The sequence below is a fragment of the Oenanthe melanoleuca genome, chromosome 1 (assembly GCF_029582105.1).
Source record: "Oenanthe melanoleuca isolate GR-GAL-2019-014 chromosome 1, OMel1.0, whole genome shotgun sequence".
NCBI classification, from domain to species: Eukaryota; Metazoa; Chordata; class Aves; order Passeriformes; family Muscicapidae; genus Oenanthe; species Oenanthe melanoleuca.
This window is the reverse complement of record NC_079333.1, coordinates 74632659-74652135: the sequence shown is the minus strand read 5'-3', so window position 1 is coordinate 74652135 and position 19477 is coordinate 74632659. Positions and strand designations below refer to the sequence as shown.

The window sequence follows — 19477 nt, the reverse complement described above, 5'->3', positions numbered from 1 at the left end:
TTGGGAGAAAGTGGAGCCATGATGAACAGCTGAACAAAGCAGAAGGTGTGTGAAGGTGTTCAAACAGTGGAGCAGGTTGCACAGACAGGTCACAGAGCCTTCATCTGTCAAGATACTCAAACTCTGACTGAACAAAGTTCTGGAATACTGCTCTAGCTGACTACTTAAGCAGGCAGCATCAGACTAGATCATCTCAAGAACTCCCTTCCATCATAAATAAATAGGTGATTATGTGAACATAAACCAGTACAGGTACACAGAATCTTTAGGGAAAAGATGAAAGGAGGCAGAGTTCTTCTAAATTTTGAGTTCTGTTTTTCCTGAAATTTTATTAGGCACTTTTGCATATAAACTCAGGAAGAAATAAAAATGGCCTTTTCCACTGTAAGTACAACTTACACACAAACACAAGGAACCATAATGGTACATAACTTACTCCTATTAAAGACTGGAACTGTATTACTTGTGGAAATTTGTGAAACAATATTAATATAACTGACCATTCATCCAAAGAATTTTTAATGTAAAATAACAGTATGTTCTGTGTGTTTGACTCTAGCTTCTACTGTGGCTGATCCAGTGAGGGAAGTGGTTAAGTTTTCAGAAGTTAGAAGTTACTTCTTTGAACTTCTGCATACATCTTATGTATCTTGTCAGTAATGTTTTGGCATCTCACAGATGTAAACTCTGGACACTGCTGTGTGCCTCTGTTTGCCTTCTTCCTGTGTGGTTGCAGCAGCAGTGACACAAAGCATTAAGTACACAGATATGTGAATTATCTGTGAGTACGTCATGTGTATATCTACTATATGTAGATGTGTTTTATTCATTTAGGCAGTAGTTTGACATCAGGTGAATCCCCTAAATATGTGTTTCTTGAGCATAAGCAGTGCACAAGATAGAATGGATTTAACTTTTTCCTGAACAATAAGTCTTTGAGGTTTGCATGAATAAATCATAAAGCAGGAGTATTAACTGACTAGATGTGCTCTTTATGCTTTAAAACATACTAAAGTAATGGATATCACATTAAATTATAAACTTTCAAGAAGTCAACTGGCAAATAAAAAACTAAAAAGTACAAAAATATGCATATTTTATTGTAGCTTTTATTATAGCTGATTATGTTTTGACAATGTAATAGATCTTGAGTGTGGTTTGACTCCTTTTGATGATAAAATTTACTTTTTCTTTTGTAGAAAATGATGAGGTCATCTGTGTTTCATATGTTCATACTAAGTATGGTTGCTGTTGATGTGATTGTTGCTGCTAGCAACTACTATAAAGGAGAAAATTTCAAGAGACAATATGATGAATTTTACCTTGCTGAGGTGAGTATGCTGAAATGAATATCTCGGTAATTTTCAAGATAAGCTCAAGTAAAAGATGTGACTGTCAAGAACATTTTAGTGGGTAATTTTTTATTCCCTTAAGCATTCCAAGAATACTTTGCTAGCTTGTTCAACTTCCTCTGTCTAACAATGGCTGACAGCCCTATCTTACAACCTTTTGAAAGGTAATTTCCTCAAACAAAATGTTAGTGGTAGTGAGCTGAGGCTTAAGTATAACATCTGCAGGCAATGCATGGGTGCTGAGTTGCTATCTTTCTCTAGCAGCAGTGTAACATTCAGAAGAATTTAATTTCAAAAAAAAGGACAAACCACTGTATTTAAAAAATACAATATAGAACTTCTTCCTAAATAATTTTTATTTTGTACTGGTACTCAGCTGCCAGAAGGTGCTTAAGCATAATCAAAATTGTGTTACAAATAGTTGACTTCAGCAATTGCAAGAGTACACCACAAGAAAACCCATTTATGCAGTCATGAATTTTGTAAAGGAGGAGTCTGAACCAGTTAAGTGGAGGCACACGTGACATTCTGACAGGGAGCCTGCTTGAGTCATTAGCTGGTTAAGTATATTACTGTAGAGCATGCACTAGAGATGCTAGAACCTTGCCTGGATTGGGCACATTTGTACTTTATGCTTACTGCAGTTCCCTGGCTTCAATAGTTACACAGTCCTTTGGAGCCAAGGGAGTCATTCTTTGACTAGAGTGAATGACAGCAGAATGCTCCTGGTTGTTTCTCTGGTTTTAGTTGTTATGTGGTTTTCTATATCTAAATATATTTGATATTCAGACTCACATGCCCAACTTTAAACCCTTTAGTCCATAACAGTACAATGCTTTATGAATCTCATTTTTTTTAAGGAAGGTTGAGTTGATATATATATTTTTATCTTAGTTTTAGAATTTTATCTGATCTCTTAAAATCATATGAAGGTGAGAGTTCACCAGTTCTGGGACAGAGATGAGAGAAAAAAAAAAGACAACTGTTAAAAACAGCACCAGAGTCCAAACCTTTAAAAAAGTGTAGATTATAAAGACAGCAGTGCTGCATCATTCTTCATTGTCTCTCATGCTGCTGGGGATTGCTGTAATTTGTATGAATATTAAGGCAATTTTGGCATAGACAACAATTGCAAGAATAATTTTGAAATGTGTTGTCTTTATTTTGTCTCAAGTTCTAAAACTGTTTGAAAAACAACATGAAAATGAAAATTACTATCCTGAAAATAAGACATTGGAATAAAACCAGCAAATGCTGGGTTGTCTTACAAAATGATCCACAGATCTTAGAGTAGAATTGAGGACAGGAATACTCATTTTAATCTCCATCATGGTTTAACCCCATCCAGCAGCTCAGCCCCATGCATCATCTTGTCCACTCTCCCTCAGTGGGATGGGGCAGAGAATGGTCAGAGTAAAAGTGAGACAACTCATGGGTTGAGATAAAAATGGTTTAATAGGTAAAGCAAAAGTCATGCACACAAGCAAAGCAAAGCAAGGGATTCATTCACCACTTCCATGGGCAGGGAAACCATCTCCAGGAAAGCCAGGCTCCATCAGCCATAACAGTAACTTAGGAAGACAAACAGCATCACTTTAAATATCCCACCCCTCCCCTCCCATTCCTTCTGCTTACTCTAGCTTTATATGCTGGGCACAATGCCCTGTGGCTTAGGATATCCTTGTGTTCAGCTGGGATCATCTGTCCTGGCTGTTTCCCCTCTCCACTCCCTGTGCACCCCCAGCCTCATCACTGGTGCCCTGAGAGCAGAAAAAGCCTTGACTCTGTGTGAGTGCTGCTCAGCAACAGCTGAAACATCCCTGTGCTACCAACACTGTTTCCAGCACGAATCCAAAATAGCACCATGCAAACTATGATAGAGAAAATTAACCCTGTCACAGGCAAATCCAGTACAATATCCTTGGCTGGAAACAAATAATTAAGTCAGCATTAAAATCTGAGGCCATGAACTCTTCACAGCAGGCATTTTTGTTTTGTGCCCATGATACAGCAAGTGGAGCCTGATTCTTAACAAAATAACATTAATTCTATTTATATTCAAAATAGAGAACATTGCATGTCCTATTTCTATTTTGGATCTGAATATATAGTATAATTATGCTTTTATTAATCAGTGCTAGAAACAATCTCTTCAACATTCATTTAAAGTATAAAGTTTGCAGGGTTTTGTTTTTTTCCAGTATAAATACTTGCCAGGGTTTATTCAAGGTGAGTATATAAAGAAGACTAGTGTATTATAATTCTGTCCTATAAGCAATGTCCAGTTTCCTTTAACAATACGTTTTTCTCTTTCTGCATAGCTTAGATAATTGATTTCTTAGTGGAGAAGTTGTCAAAAAACTCATTTATTTTCCTTTTTATATTTCCAAGTATATGAGGTAAAGTATTCTGGGATAAAGAAAGGTGGGATCTTTTTATTTTTAAAGCATTTCTTGTATCCATTTATTGGATTTTCTGGTTTTGTTTTTCTTTTTTTTTTGTGATGCTTTTACTAGAGGCACTATAAAAATCAGACTAACAAAACCCAAGTATATCATAGAAGGAGGAACAAAGTATCAGAAGAGTAGCAGAATAAAAATCCTGAGAGAGAAAAAAAAAATCGATAAGCTAGTGTTATTTCCTATTTGGTTGCTGCGAAACTTGTTCTTTCTGTAGCACAAAAGGTATAAAAAGGAAATATTTTTAACAGCCTTGAAGAAGCTGAATACTCAGGCAGTGCAGATTATTCCACAGTGTTTGTTTGCTTGGTGAAGAAGAGTAGTTGGAGCAGGATTCACTGCTGTTGCTCTGTCTTTTCCATTAGAGTAGGCTACAGAAGCTTTCCCTTCAGTGGGAGCTGACTTGAGTAGCCAATAGTGATGAGGATTCACTTTGCTAAAGGAAATGGCCAGATAGACTACAGCAAGCACATCTGGCTTTCTGATATGTTTTCCAGAAGTTATCTTGGAAGTTGCTGGCTTTAGGAGAAGACATGTCTAATAAAATATTTCACTTGGCCCATTCTATGTATCACACGTAATTGTAGAGGCCTAGAATTGTAGAAATACATCCACTTAAACTCAGTGGGCAAATCTAAATTAATTTATTGAGATGCCCCTTACCAAGAAGAGAAGCCTATTTTCATTGTTGAAAAAAAAAAGACAAACTCAAGAAGGCTGATGTTAAACAAGAAGATAAAAGAAATTAATCTATACCCGTATACTGTTGTTTGCATAATTTTGTTATATCAAAAACAAATTTTTGTATTTATATAGTAAATAAGAGGTTCTGACAGGCATTCAATTAGTATGCATCAGTCCTGCAGATTAAACAAAACCAGAATTTTAACAGGATGACTCAAAACCCCAGTGCAGTATCCTGGAAAGAGTAGAGCTACAAACACACTTTGGTAATTTTTAATGAGGATGCTGACTTTAAGTGCTCAATACCTGAACAGAACAGTGATGGATGTTTGTTTTTATATGGTCTTCCATTATAATATGTTACAGACTAGCTGTCTTATTTGAGTTGCATATGATTCCTACAAATACTGTCTGAATACCAGAGTTCAAAACCAGGTGCTCCTATATAGTTTCTCCTGGATTCCTTTTGTAACCTGTCCCCTTGCACTGCTGCCTTTGGGTAGCCTTTGCCCTGTCCTGGATGAAGGAAGGATTGAATGCTGTGTCAAAACTGGTAGTGAAGGAAGTGCTAGAGATCTGTGCCCTTAATCCCACTGATCCTTCTTGGAAGAATTCTTATCTTTCCTGGCAGCTTGATAACCTTTCAAGTAAGACACAGTTACAAAGAAAAAAAAAAAAGTCTGTCACTGTTGGTGCTGACTGATAGTGAGCTCTGCTTCTGCAAAAAATAAAAAGTGTTGAGTGGCTACTAGCAAAAGGTAATGTTGATGAAGGTGGGATTAATACCATAAAGCTTCCAGGTGACCAAAAGGGACATGACTGTCAGTGAAATGGCCCATTCCTGTTAGCCCCTCTTTGACTTCCCCAAAGCAGAATTGGCAACATAATGGAGGGTGGCTGCTTGGCAACTTCTTATGTCTTACACCTTCTTTTTCTACTGTCTTCTTATGTGAGTTTTGCCTTTGCCTTGTCTTTACAGCAACGAAGGGAATTATTCCAGCTTAAAAAAACCTCACAAAACTATGAAATTGTATTACATTTCACACCTAACAAAAAGTTCTAGTCATATATTCTGAATCTTCTTCTGTAATTAATTACAAGGAAGGAAAAAAATACAAGCTCTGTCAGCAGGAAGACAGGTGTATAAATGTAATCAGATGTTATGCAAACCATTTGATACATTTTTAAGTGCCAGTGGTTTGAATTCATTTGACAAGTATGTGAAATGCAAATGATCCTGCCCACACATTTTTAGAATAAATTAAAATACACTTAACATCATATTTGTTAGTCTTGTTCTAATAGGAAGCCTATGTGCTCTGAAGTCTGTATGTGTTTATTTAAATGGCATTGTTATTCCACCTGCTCTGAGTTGAATCCCAGCTGCTTTCTAACCACTCTTCCATTTTGCCTAATTCAATGCCCTTCTTCTTTTAGGACTCAGTTAGATGTTGTGTCATTAAAAGTGAGCTTTCCTTTCAAGATCTTTTGCTAAAACATTTTCCTTGTGTCTTAGAGGTTTTCATGTAAAGGAATAGTCTCTTCAGGCCTGGCTCATTGTTCTCCTAGAGCTCTTTGAGATCCCAGAACACAGGCTGAAAAACTGGCCAGATCCATTTGAGGATAAGAGCATAAATGTGTCCCTACACAGTCTGTGACTGAAAGCACACAAATGTTTCTTAGTAGTCTTTCTTTCCTAAGAAAAGGAAAATCTCCTGAAGAGATTTTTGGTGTGCTGTGGAGCATTTAGCTTTGATTTAAAGCTTTGATTTGAAGCCTGATAACTATTTCACATGCCTTGAGGAAGCCATATGGTATAGCTGGTAGCCCTGCTTGTAAACAGCTGTGTGGACTTGGGGAATAAATAAATGGCATAAACTTCAGTGTTTAATTTCCATCTCAAATCCTGCTTGTGACAATCCTGTACACATAAAATGCATAAAATTTTATTTAGCTGTCTCACAACCTCCCTCTTTAATGTTGATAAATATATATTTTTGATGGACTGTCAAGTTGAAATTTTAAATAACGTAAATACTTGAGGCAGCATCCCAGAAATTTTAATTGTCAGGATAAAAATCCTAGTCTCTAATTTTTTATCCCCTGCCAAATTCAGTAGACTTCTTTGGCCACAGTCAATTGGTTTCTCCATCTTAACAGATTAATAATGCTTGTCCTCAAAGGAGATTTAAGATGTATTTTCTTTATTTGTACTGCACTTTGAAAGTATTCATTGTATTTAGATGTGATCTAGTGTTATTTTAGGATCTCTTTTAAGCCTCAGTGCGTGCAGAGGGTCAGAGGAGAACATTTCTGAGTTGCAGAAAAGCATTTCCATTGCATATCCTGGCTGTTGGAAAGTGTGGAAGAGAGCTTCTCAGAGTATATACAGTGGTAAAATAAGAAGGCACATGAGGAAGTGTGTCTAGCCAGAAGGATTTTTGGTAGTGAGAGAAGTAAGAGAAAGTAAAACTTGAAGATGTACACCTATGTGTTTGTTCAAACTGAACATTTTGCATTTTACTGTGCAAATATTTCAAAGAAGGCCTCTGGAAGAATCCCAAAGTCATTCCCTATAAGTAGATTTCTCCCTTGTAACTTCCTACCATGCCAAGTTCTTTAACATCATTGTGAAAATTAACTAATTATGAACTGACTTTGAATTTCCTGTCATTTTAAAATTTGTTTTAGGTGCCTAATACCATTACTTCTTTTCTGCCTGTTTTGCTTGTCATATTACTGTGGATGTTTTAGAAAACTGAAGTAGCAATTTTCAAGCTTTGGTATCTTTCTTAGTTGTATTAAAATTCTTCAGAAATTTCATATGTGGTGCTCCATATTTTGAAAAAGTCATAAGTCATCAAATTTTCTTTTTTATATATGTATTTAAAGTGAAAGATTGTCTGGATAGATTTATTACTAAATGCTTTCCAAATCATTAATCTACCTGTCTGTGCTGAGTCTAGAAAATTTTATGAAGTGAAATCTATTTTTGTTTTTTTCTGTTTAGAATATAATTGGTTTTGTTAAATATTATGAAGATCTTTATTTTTGCCATACAAAACCCTGATAGACATCATGACATAGAAACTTCTAATTTAACTCAGAGTTTTTAAATGCATCTTTCTTATTTTATATATCCATCTAGGTTGCTTTTACAGTTCTGTTTGATTTAGAAGCTCTTCTGAAGATCTGGTGTTTGGGTTTCACAGGATACATCAGCTCATCTCTTCACAAGTTTGAGTTGCTGCTTGTAGTTGGAACCACTCTCCATATTTATCCAGACCTCTATCACTCTCAATTTACATATTTTCAGGTATGATCAGCTACTTTTACTTTTTACCCTATATACCAAATTAAAACATAACTCATCTACATTTCACAGAAATTTCGGTTTTCTCACAGTATTGACTCATTTTGAGAATAATTTTAAAATAAAAAAATCTCTGGTTTTAACTATGTTTATTTGTTGGATTTACAAAAATAGGATTCTTCCTAACTTTGCTGAGAAATCCTTTCTGTTATTGGTAACTCCCATTTCTTATCTGAGCTGTACTGTTCAGTAAGTTCTGGTTTGCTTCTTGGTTGTTCTTCACTGAGCCTTGACCTTTTACACAGCTGTTTCCAACATCACCTTGCTGTAGTGTCCACCACTACTTTCCTGGCTGCTCTCCTTAAGGCCTCAATTCACTTGCTGTTGCTTCTCCAAATTTTCATCTCTGTGGCTGGCATGTGCTAAGCTAAGTTACTGTGGGTCTTCTTAGGTAATTTCTCCAGAATCATCCTCGATTGGGTTTTATAGTTCTGCAGCCATTCTTTATCTGGAGGGAAAGTGTGTTTATTGAGGCTCTTCCTGCATGTTCAGTTGGGGGAAGAGCAGGAAAGAGAGACAAAAAAAGACTGATTAATTCTGACTTATGATTCTTCTTGTCAGCCAGCCCAACCAATTCCCCATTCATCCTCCTTCAAGTGCTTAGGGTTGATCCAGATTTTGGAGAGAGCACTGAGATTCATTATGTGTTATATTCTCCAGTGCTAAAGAAAGGGTTTTTTAAAGAATATATATATTGAAGGATTCATATCTGCCCATTATTCAGCAATGGATTGCCATGGTGAATAATACTCAATAAGGGAAAATAATAAATTGTCAGACAAAGTCCTGTCAATAAATGTGATTATAGTTAGAGTGGCACATATTATAAACATGAATAAAGAATGGGGGAAGTAGTCTCCCCAAGTGTGGGTTGAAACATAATGGCCTTTTCAGATTTCTGCAAATGTCAGCCTGTATTTCTTCTAAATGTTTCTACAGACCTCCTCAAGAAAGCTTTCAGGATGAAAAAATTTATTTTATTTTCACCTGATATCATTTGAAGAGTTTTAAGTCATTATAGCTTTGGTTTTGCTGTCCAGATAGGCAGAATGTTGTTACACAATGCAGGATGATACATCTAAGGTGCAAGGAAGGATGATCTGTCAGGAGTATGCAATGGCACACTTGTGTCAAAAGGGAGCATGGCTGGAGGTCTCAGTTAAAGCAGTCAGCAACTTAGTTCACAATTGGTTCAGATTTATTAGAACATAGTCCATTTATGGATGCTGGCTTCTTTGTAAGAATTTTCAGCATAAATTGTGAATATTGGACTAAATGCATGGCATCATCACTAACTCATAGGATTAAAAGTATAATGAAAATGTAGGCAGATGCTGATAAAATAATAAGTCTTTTATTTTTAATGGATTTAATTAGTTTAGTGGAGTGGTGGTTGTGGCAGTAGTTTTTTTAATTACACAATGCTAGCTTTTATGACAGAAAATTTCAGGATGTGATTCTTTTCCCCAAAATATATGAAAGACGTATGTTTTACAAGCAAAAACCACCTCCTGCACTGAAAGATTTGGGTATTTTGGGTATTTTGCAGTCCAAGAACCCTAGGAGGCGAATTATTGGAAGGTTGCAGAATACCTTTGATATCAACATGTAAGGTACACACCATATTCCTCCACAGTTAAGTTCTGTGCAGACTAGATAATACATTTTTAAATCAACCAAGGTCAAAAAGTCCTTTTCACATGAATACATCTTAATGTTAGGCAGATTTCCAGGCGTTAGGTATTCATGAAGACAAGGTAAATGTGTTCCTTGACAGCCAGCAAAACAGATTACTGAAAACAGAAGTCCTTCTTGACACATTCCAGGATAGCAAGGAAGAATTACTGTTTGGCTTGTCTAGTCCTCCTTGCATAGATTTCAGTTTGCATTATTCATTGGTCTGTATCATTACCTTTTGCCAACACATCGCTCAGTCTTTACTACATTGGCTACTGTCCACCCTCCCACCTATCTTCCTTGCATTCACTGTGCATTCATTCAAGACACCTTCAAAGCCCTCTGTGAACGAGTACAGCAAAGGACTGTTACATAGCTATATCTGTAGGACATAAAACTAGTGGAGAAATGACAGATTTTGCATATTTTTGCAGAGATCTGTAATGAACCAGCATAAAAGGGAGAGATTTAAGCAGAATTTAACCTACACAGCACTGAAGAGATGGGATTGTATTTGTGCTTGGGGAAAATAGTGCTGAGTCATTTTCGGAGTAACTATCATCCCTTGCAGGAGATGCAGCCATTATTTGTAACAAAGCTGTGGTTCCTTTTTTTGTATTATTCATTTTAATTTGTTTTTAATATATTTTTATATTTAATCCTAATAGTGCATCTTCTACAGCTCCTAAATTTAATACAATTTGCAATCCAATTACACAAAATGCATAAATTCATTAGAATGTACTTTTGCTAGATTCAATTTGTTACCTAATGAAAATAAATGAAGAAACCAAATAGTATCAATAAGATTAGTGTGTTGCTTAAAGGTCAATTAAAGTTCCCCAAAGAAAGGGGAAAAAAGTAAGGCAGATAATTGACTTTATCTAAAACACCACTCGGAATACCAACTAGCATGAAATCTTCTCCCCACTGGGGTCTGTGTTGAAACTAGTATTGATGGCAACAGAGCTAACATTTACACCATGAGTAAATCTTGTAAGTAAGAAGGCACTGTATTTACATTTTAATAGTGTTTGGAAATCTCACTCATCTCACTGTCTGCTTGGCAGCCAGTTTCATGTACTCAGATTATATGTAATGTAGTCATGACACCAATAGGAAAGAAAGGACTTTATCTCACCTTGTTCCAGTGTTGTGGAAGTTAAGCTGTCTAGTGTAACCTCTGAATCTAGGACCCTTGTTGGCCACTGAAGACAGTGGATGCTTATCCTATCTCACATAAGGGCTCTGGTGTGTTTAGAATAATTTACTCTCTTGAGTTGACTCTCTCTCTCCCTCCCCTTTGGTAGTTAAATCTAGATGACAAGCATATCCTGCATACCTTAAAAATGGGTAGGGAGATGAGCTTCATGTGAAATCCAAAGGTGTGCATTATTAGCAAGCTACAGGGCACAGTGAACTCCTTGTATGAACAACTTATGTCATACTTATTTTCTTTCCAAAAGCAGCATAGTAATTGTATTTGACTTGTACATTAGGTCAGACAATAATAATTGCACTTTAATTCCTACCTTTCAGTTTCAACATGATTCTTGTGGAAATCCAGGTGATACCTTGGAATAGAGAGTCTTTTTTTTCCTAAGAACTGCAGAATCTCAGTAGCCCCATACACTGCTGTCCATTGTCTTCAGCATCTACTATTGCTGCCACTGCCTCTTGTTGAAACTGATATTCGTGTTACTGTGTCAACATCAATGGCAGAAATAGGAGAATCAGAGCTGTCAGCAGCTCTTTCAAAGTAGGCCCAGCAGTAAATAGGTCAGGAGTTCCCCACAAGACCAAAGTTTTGCTGCCAGTCCTGAGAGGTGTCAAATATGTCAGGGGTGGATACTGAATTTCTCTGAGAAACATGACCCAGATTTTCCCATGTTATATATAATATAAAATAGCAAAGTATGTTCATTACCAAATTTGCTAGGTTACATGGTCCGTGATGCCAACAATTTTGCTTCAGGTCACTGAAATGGAAAGATGATCTGTGGAAGAAGTCTTGGAAGTTCTTTGTGTGGATGTGTAATTTGATATAAAAAGCATCATAAAATCAGAGGAATCTAAGTTGGAAGTGGCCTTTCAAAGCCATCTCATCGTGCCAGCTGCTCAAAGCAGAGCTTTTGTCAGAGGCTGTTCAGGACCCGCTCCATTTAGTATAAGAATGACATTTTATCAGTGATGATAGTCCAACTGGAGCCATTTACCTAGTGCTTCAGTAGATTCTCAGTTGCTATATCTAGACTGATGCTCTTTGACTCCTGCCTCAAGGCATTCTTATGTTTGGTAACACACTAAAAACCCCCTTTGGTCTCTAATTCCACATTACATTCATATTTAATATCTGTGGTGTGTTTTTTCTATGTCTTTGTTTTCTTTGTTACCCCAAAACCATCTTCACCCAATTGCATTTCTGCAATGACTCTACATGATTGGTGAGTTGACTACAGCCTTGGAGACCTTGGGTCCTCCCACATCTATACTATCATCCCATGCCTGTTTGCCTTAATGCTGCATATGTTCCTGGGTTTGTGGTTTTAACCTAATACACAACTTGTCATCTGTTATCACTCATGGCACCTTGATATTTATTGGTCTACAAGGTCGCAGGTCCCTTTTTGGTCATGAATGTCTGATATTTTGAAAGTTTTTTATTAACGTGTTAATCACATAATTGATGCCGTTGCATTTTTCTCTTTCTTTGCAGGTTCTTAGAGTAGTTCGGCTTATAAAGATTTCTCCTGCTTTGGAGGATTTTGTGTATAAGATATTTGGACCAGGAAAAAAACTTGGGAGTTTGGTAGTATTTACTGCCAGCCTTTTGATCGTTATGTCAGCAATCAGTTTGCAGATGTTTTGCTTTGTGGAAGAACTGGATAGATTTACAACCTTTCCAAGGGCAAGTATACAAAGCACTAATTCCTCATTGCTTGTCACTATTGTCTTATCATGAGTATTTTCTTACCATTGATGGCAGACTTGGCAGTGTTTGGTAAATGATTGGACTCAGTGATTTTTTTTTTTCAATCCTAATGATTCTGTGATTCTGTTGGGGTTTAACCTCGCCAGTAGAGCTAAACATTACACAGGCACTTATTCAGTCCTCTCCCTGCAGTGGGATAGAGGAGAGAATTGGGGGGAAAAAAAGTAAGATTTGTGGACTGAGATAAAGAAATTTTAGTAGGACAGAAACGGAAGGGGAGACAATAATGATAAAAGAATTAAAATATAGAAAATTGGTGGATCACAATGCTACTGCTCAGTATGTGTTGACTGGTGTTCAGCCAGCTTCCAATATGCAGCCCATAACCAGCTTTCCCCTAGTTTATATGGTGACCATGATGTCATATGGGATGGGATATCCATTTTGTCATTTGAGGTCGCCTGTCCTGGCTGTTTCCCCCCACATCTCTTGTGCACCCTCAGCTTGTTCACTGGTGGGATGAGAGGCAAGAAAGGCCCTGACTCTGTGCAAGGACTGCTCAGCACCAACTAAAATATCATGTTGATATTATCAACATCATTCTCATCTTAAATCCTAAATATAGCACTGTGCCAGCTACTAGGAAGAAAATTAGTTCTATTCAATCCCAAACCAGGACAGATTCTATCATATTTGTTATTGCATTAGCAGTCTTCCTTTCCTTCTGAGAAACATGAAGCAGTTTATCTCCATATGTATAGATTAAAAAAATAGTATTTTCTGGATGTAATAATCTTCCTGTAGTCTTCTATAATGAAAGCCATCTTTCCTTGTGATAGGTATTTTATTTCTGCTGTCAAGGGAACACAGAGAAATTTTACCCATGCACTGTGATGATGGCGCAACACAGCATATGGCTTAACAGTACTCTTATCATGTTACAGAAAGAGGATTAATGTCCACAGGAATGAATATTAGCCTGAGAATTTATGTAAAACATGTCTGCACATGATTTGTATCTTCATATTATGAAAGTGGTTGTTCTTGATTTGCACAGGAATGCTTGCTTTAGACGGGGTTATAAAACCTGTCAGCATTGACAAAATAAGTGTTTGCCTTTTGGGTATAAATAATGGATATTTTCGGACATTATGTTGAATCAGAACAGAACACTGAAAATCAGTGGAAATTGGAACTAATGAATTTATTGAAGCAACTGTTCTGAATGAAAATAGTGCAATTTCTTTAACAGTGGATTAGACTGAGTGTACATGGACTGTTTCCAGTGATAATTTATTTGTTTCTGTCATTCCAGTTTGGTTATCCAATGTATCTATTTTAGTGAAAGTGCATTGGTTGGAACAATTGAATAACAATGAATAAGGCAGCCTCAAGGGTCATGTGTTTAGCGAACAAAATGGCTAAACAGCAATTTGTAATTATCAAGCTGAACTTGATGTATGGGAAGCTGGCCATCCAATGTGAGACAAAAAATGCCTACCCACAGGGAATTGTGTAACACCATGCTTTCTATTTTGGAAAATATGCTTTTTTAGAAAAGCAGCCACCAGAATTAGATATTCAGTATCATTCATTAAATGATGAAGGAAAAAAAGTAAAATAAAACTTAAGCTTTCCTAATTAAGTCAGATCTCTAAACTGGGTGATATTACTACCATATTCTATTCTCAATTCCCCTGTATAATTTCTGAAAAAAACTGCAGGTTTCAAATCGCCATGGAAGTTTGTTTTAGAATTATTTTTTTATTTATGCAAAATGTCAACGAAAGTCCTGAAAGAATTATTGTAATATGATCAAAATAAGATAGGATTGCAATCACCTTCACATTTTAACTAGATAAATTCATATTAGTAATTGAGAAAGATCCACTTGCAATGAAAACTGGCCAATTTATATCAATACATTAGTAAAGTTTTTTATTATTTTGAGCATTTTAATCTGCTGCCATTTAAGCTTCAGTAAGGTCTTCTAGCAAATTGAATTTTAATAGGTATATGTACATATTAGATACATATTTGAAGAGTGAGAAAATATTTTCTCCAACAATTTATACAGTGTTTTTACAAACAGAAAATGTCCTTACTGGTCTTCTATTTTATGACTTAATTACTGGAAAAAGAGAAGAGCTGTTAGCAACAATAGAAGAGTGTACCAGCAATACTGAACTGAAATGTTTTCAATATTTTTCATATGATAGCCAGAAGCATGAGTCCCTCATTATTTTTAATGTATTCATATTCACCTTGTTATATTTGTTTCAGAAGTGTAAAATTTACAGTATGTGAATTCTTTTTGTAGTTTTATGGTGAAGCATGTCTTATTAGGTTAAAAGTCAGTGAGAATTTTGTATTCAAAATTGTGATTGATGGTGTGAAATAGTGGCATCCCTCTGAAGGAGTGTGTCTTCCTAGCAACATCTGGGAGTTCTCAGTTTTTCTTGCCTGAAGAAAGATCACTGAGTCAGTTTGCAATAAGACAATTACAATTATTTTCAAAACAGGACTGAAGACATGCTATATAACATATAAGATGATATGAAGTCTGCAGTGCCAGAATTTGCTAAGATAAATTATTAGGAGCTTCAAAGAAGAGCAAACCTTAAATAGCCAGGACTGTTGCTGTGAGTTTTTTCAGTTACAAAACAGAGAGGACAAACACGATAACAAATATGGTGACAGTGGAGGTTTAATTTTGAGTTTGTACATTAAAGTGCTTTCTACACTGAAACAGAGAAAACCTAAAATCATTTTGAAACTAAGTGCTTTATAAGAAGGCACAGTATGGGTTTTGGAACAAATAGACCTCCTCCTTTTGCTAATGCCTCTAAATTGCATGTTTTCACATGGTTTCCTGATGAAAATCAATAGGCACAAGCTTGCTGTTGCCATAGCTACTAATTTCACCCTTCTTTTGGCCATTACAACTTGCCAAATGGACTGGCTTTCTCTCTAATACTAAGTACAAAAATATAGATGTTTGCTTTACTGTGTTTAACCATCTTCTCCCTCTTATTTTTGCATGTCTTCTTGGACTGCACATATTGAACCATGAGGAAGGATAGGGGTGGCTGGGCCCCCTAAAGAAGGCATAGGTGTAAGGTGGCTGCTAAGAAAATTCACTATATGGAGAAAAAACCACATTGTTAGTGTCTCTGACTTGCATGCCCTGGTTTCCTTTGGAGTTTGTGGCCGTGTGCTGACCGCTCTATCTCAATTTACAAAGCTGGGAATGCTTCCCTTCTTTTAAATGGGTCAACACAAGGTGAAAGCCAGGCCCAATTGATTGCAACAGCAATTCCCCAGTTTTCACAAAACCAAGTTTCTGCTCCCAGCCTTGCCCTTGGAAAAAGTTCATTATGTGAAATATTAGTTCAACCTAAGCAACCCCCATGAAAAAAAGATGAACAATGCAGTCTTAATTCTCTGATGCAGTTAAAATCTCAGTATCACTGCCACATTTTTAAAGGATGGCTACTCTTCTTTCAGGGCATTACTGAGCCCTCGTGACTGCGTCAGGAGGAAAACATACATTTCTGCTGGTAGAACAGTTTGCAAGGATGTTACAGCAATGTCCCGAATCCTGTTAACTTCATTTGCAGAAGCAAATCCCTATGATTGTAGCACTGCTTCTATGAATTAGGCCAGTGGAATTTAGTCACTAAAATTTTGTGGACAAGCACATTATAAGTGTAATTTGTGTGGCACCACCCCTGTAACAGTTGGACAAGATGTCAGAACTGGCACTTTGACTCATATATTCTACCAAACCTTTGCCAATCTTATACTATAAATAAAAAGGTAGTTTGACTTCCATCATCAAAACAGCTCATTAAGTAATAGGGCATAAATACTCAAAGAAATTGACAGTCTTTTCTATAACACAAATTAATTCAGAAAATCACCATTTGCATAAATTTCTAAGTCTCGTCTTCACAGATGTTGATTCTGTCAGCTACTTGCATTTCAAATTAATTTTAAAATAAACAGTGGGAGGTACACCTTTCAGCTAAAAATAACTTGCTCCAAAGGAGATTGCTTGGTGCAAAGCACATATTCATTGTGCATTGCCTTATTTACTTAAAACTAATGTTTTGCATTTTACTGGAATTTAATGTCACAATAAAATGCTTAAATTATTTTGAAAGGCCATTTTTAAAAACCTTTATCCTTTATGGACAACTGGTTTGAATGGAAGATTAGATTTTTTAATATTAAAATAATATCTTCTTCACATTATTCTATTATTAATTATATTAATGAAGAGTCCACAGCATAGTACTGAAGGAATTTTTGTACCTTGAAGAATTAAGTGAAATATATATTTTTTTAAAGCAGTAAGCTGTGGTAATTAAGTGTGATTCAGAAGAAAGGATACTGCACTAGTTCAGTTATCCAGTCCTTCAGGTGTTTTAAAGCCAGCAGTGGGTGTGTATTACTTAATGTAGCACCCACCTTCTGCTTCAGCAAGGAGTGGCACACCAATGAGGTGTGATGGCCCCTGGCTCTGAGTGCAGGCAAACTACAGCTCCCCATTACAAAGGGAGCCTAACACCCAAGAAGCAGTGCTGTGTCTTCTACACCCTAAAGCACCCTGGCAGGTCTAAAGGAGGCTGAATTTTCTGCTTGTTTCATGCATGCTCAGCTGGCTTCAAAAGGGATCTTTCCTAGATAAAGATCCCAGATGTTTCTTTCTCTGCATGTCTTGCATGGAGAACAAATTATTTTTTAATATGAAAAGCATTAATAATAAGAGTTTGTAATGTTGCACAGTGTAGAGTCCATGCACATGGCTGGGAGAGGGCACTCATTGGAAGGGAGGATGTGGCTGCAGCTTGGGAATGTGCTGGTTAAGGTCAAGATTACTGAGAGAAAAATAAAGCAGAGTGCACTGTGCAAATTTCAGCCCTTGTGCTTGGCCTCTTCAAATGTATGACATACCAAAGACTTTAGCCACCCTAAAGAATTTACTGAAAAATAGTTGCCAGCGTTTTTCTCTGCTATGTCTAGTTCATCTTATTCTTCATCCTCTGTGGGATCTGCACATTCAAAAGAAAGCCTCGGACTTTGCATTTGGTCAGGATGGTCAGAAATTAAAATCTGAATTTTACCTTCTCTCTGAATGTGTGTGATTGCTTATTTGGATGCCTTGATCTGCTCCATGTTCGTCTCAGCTTCACTTCTTGTAAACTGTATGTTTAAGCATCTGAAAATTTGATTAGTGTGAGTTAATTCTGAAAAGTAACCATAAAAATAATTCTCAAACTTCTTGGTCTTAACCTAGCAGGGTGCTTGTCCTTCTATCTGTTTCAGAGTGCCACAGAACACAGCAGCAATAGGAAACCAGGTTGGACTTTGATGAGGGGCTTTTTTGTATGAGCCAGCAGGAAAATTACGTATAAAACCTCAGCAGCTAAATGTTTGTAAACCCTATAACAGAGTAAAAATTCAAAATTCTTCCTCCAAATATGACCTAGAGGCAATGTAATTCAGTTTTTGCACTTTAAAATCTGTATTATTTAAATCAACAGAAAAGAAAAAGCTTTAGTGATAGGATCCTTATCTGTGGTCAGTGAAAGGATGGACAGGCAGTATCAGTGGTCTTCAGATACAGCTTAGTTGTCAACTTCTTTTCTCCAAGCAAACTTTCTCCAATGCAGTCCATGGGTACAGAGATGAATATGGTCCTCTCACATTGGGCACTCCAGAAAGACAGTGTCTTTTGCCAGTGCCTCCATAATAAGATGCACTGGATTAGGTTGTCCCTGCCTTACCCAGCTCTGTTACATCATCTCAGCACACTTTGTAACTGCAGGCCCTCCTTTCAAATTTTAAGTAGATAGCTCTTGATAGACACTTGATTTCATGATAAAAAACAGCATGTAGCAAGTCATGCCACATCCTCCTTGTTTTTTCAGATAGTTTGAACCTGCTTCTTGTCACCAAATATTAATGATTGTTAGCCATAGGAATCTCACATAGGGCCAAAACTAAGTGCTGTGTGCATGTGAAGGGTTGTCTGGATACTATTTTCTCACAGGTTTGACGAGAAGAATCCTTTTCTCTTTGTGCCATTGCATTAATGTGTTAATCTGCTGCTGCTGGGCACACTGAGCACAGATCTAATACATCCTTGTAACTGTGTTAACATTTTGAATTCTGGGAATCCTGCTAGCTGTAAGATGCATTGTTGTTTCAGTTTCTAACATTTTTTTTGTTATGCACAAACTTCAGTAAGGTACCAGCTTTGATCCTTGCTGTCTGGAAAGAGAATACTTTCAATGTCAGGCAAAAGTAAATAAACTTGTGCAATAGTTGCCCTCACTGAGGCAGTTGAGACTGTCAAGATATTTCACTTTGATACTACACTCAAACTTCTGTTTCCTAGGCAGCATGCATTCCTCAATGTCTGTGTAGGATGTACCTCTTGCGGTTACACATTGCTCATGTTGAGTTCAATTTTGGTTGGTGCTGTAGGCTCCAGATGGGGTTTCAAAGGTGTCTGGGTTCTAGGCTTATCCAATTTCATGTGTTCCTATAACTATAATAAATTTTATTATAATAAATTCCTATAATAAATAAATTGTTTGAAACATTCCCATTATTTCCTCTATTTTAAATCTATAACTGATCTTAAGGAATTTGAAAATGTTACAGGAGTAGTTCCACAAAAAGAGGAAAAGTCTGATTGGCTGAATCAAGTGCAGACACCTTGCCATGTATTGGTTAGTCTCATCTGTGGAGTGCCTCAAATGCTTCTGATATTAAGATAACGTAATTTATGGTCACATTTAATTATAATGCTTTATTATAGGTATATTAAGAGAGAGGAAACATGAAACAAAAGGCATAATCAAAAAACCACAATACAGTATAATATTCAAAACAATAATCTCTGATGCTGAGGATATTTATTCTATTTTGCAGCCATGAGAGAAACCAAAAGATTCTTTGTATGGGCTAATGACGCTAGGACTGTATT

The 19477-nt window shown here is 36.6% G+C and overlaps 1 protein-coding gene across 1 annotated transcript in view; it reads left to right on the top strand.

The window, feature by feature from the left end:
* NALCN (sodium leak channel, non-selective) overlaps positions 1–19477 on the top strand; it is a 222972-nt gene that overhangs the window by 113910 nt on the left and 89585 nt on the right. The window contains exons 11-13 of the mRNA XM_056500515.1: positions 1200–1331; positions 7644–7811; positions 12262–12453. Of these exons, the coding sequence (XP_056356490.1) occupies positions 1200–1331; positions 7644–7811; positions 12262–12453 (492 nt within the window). The remainder of the gene's footprint in view (positions 1–1199; positions 1332–7643; positions 7812–12261; positions 12454–19477) is intronic.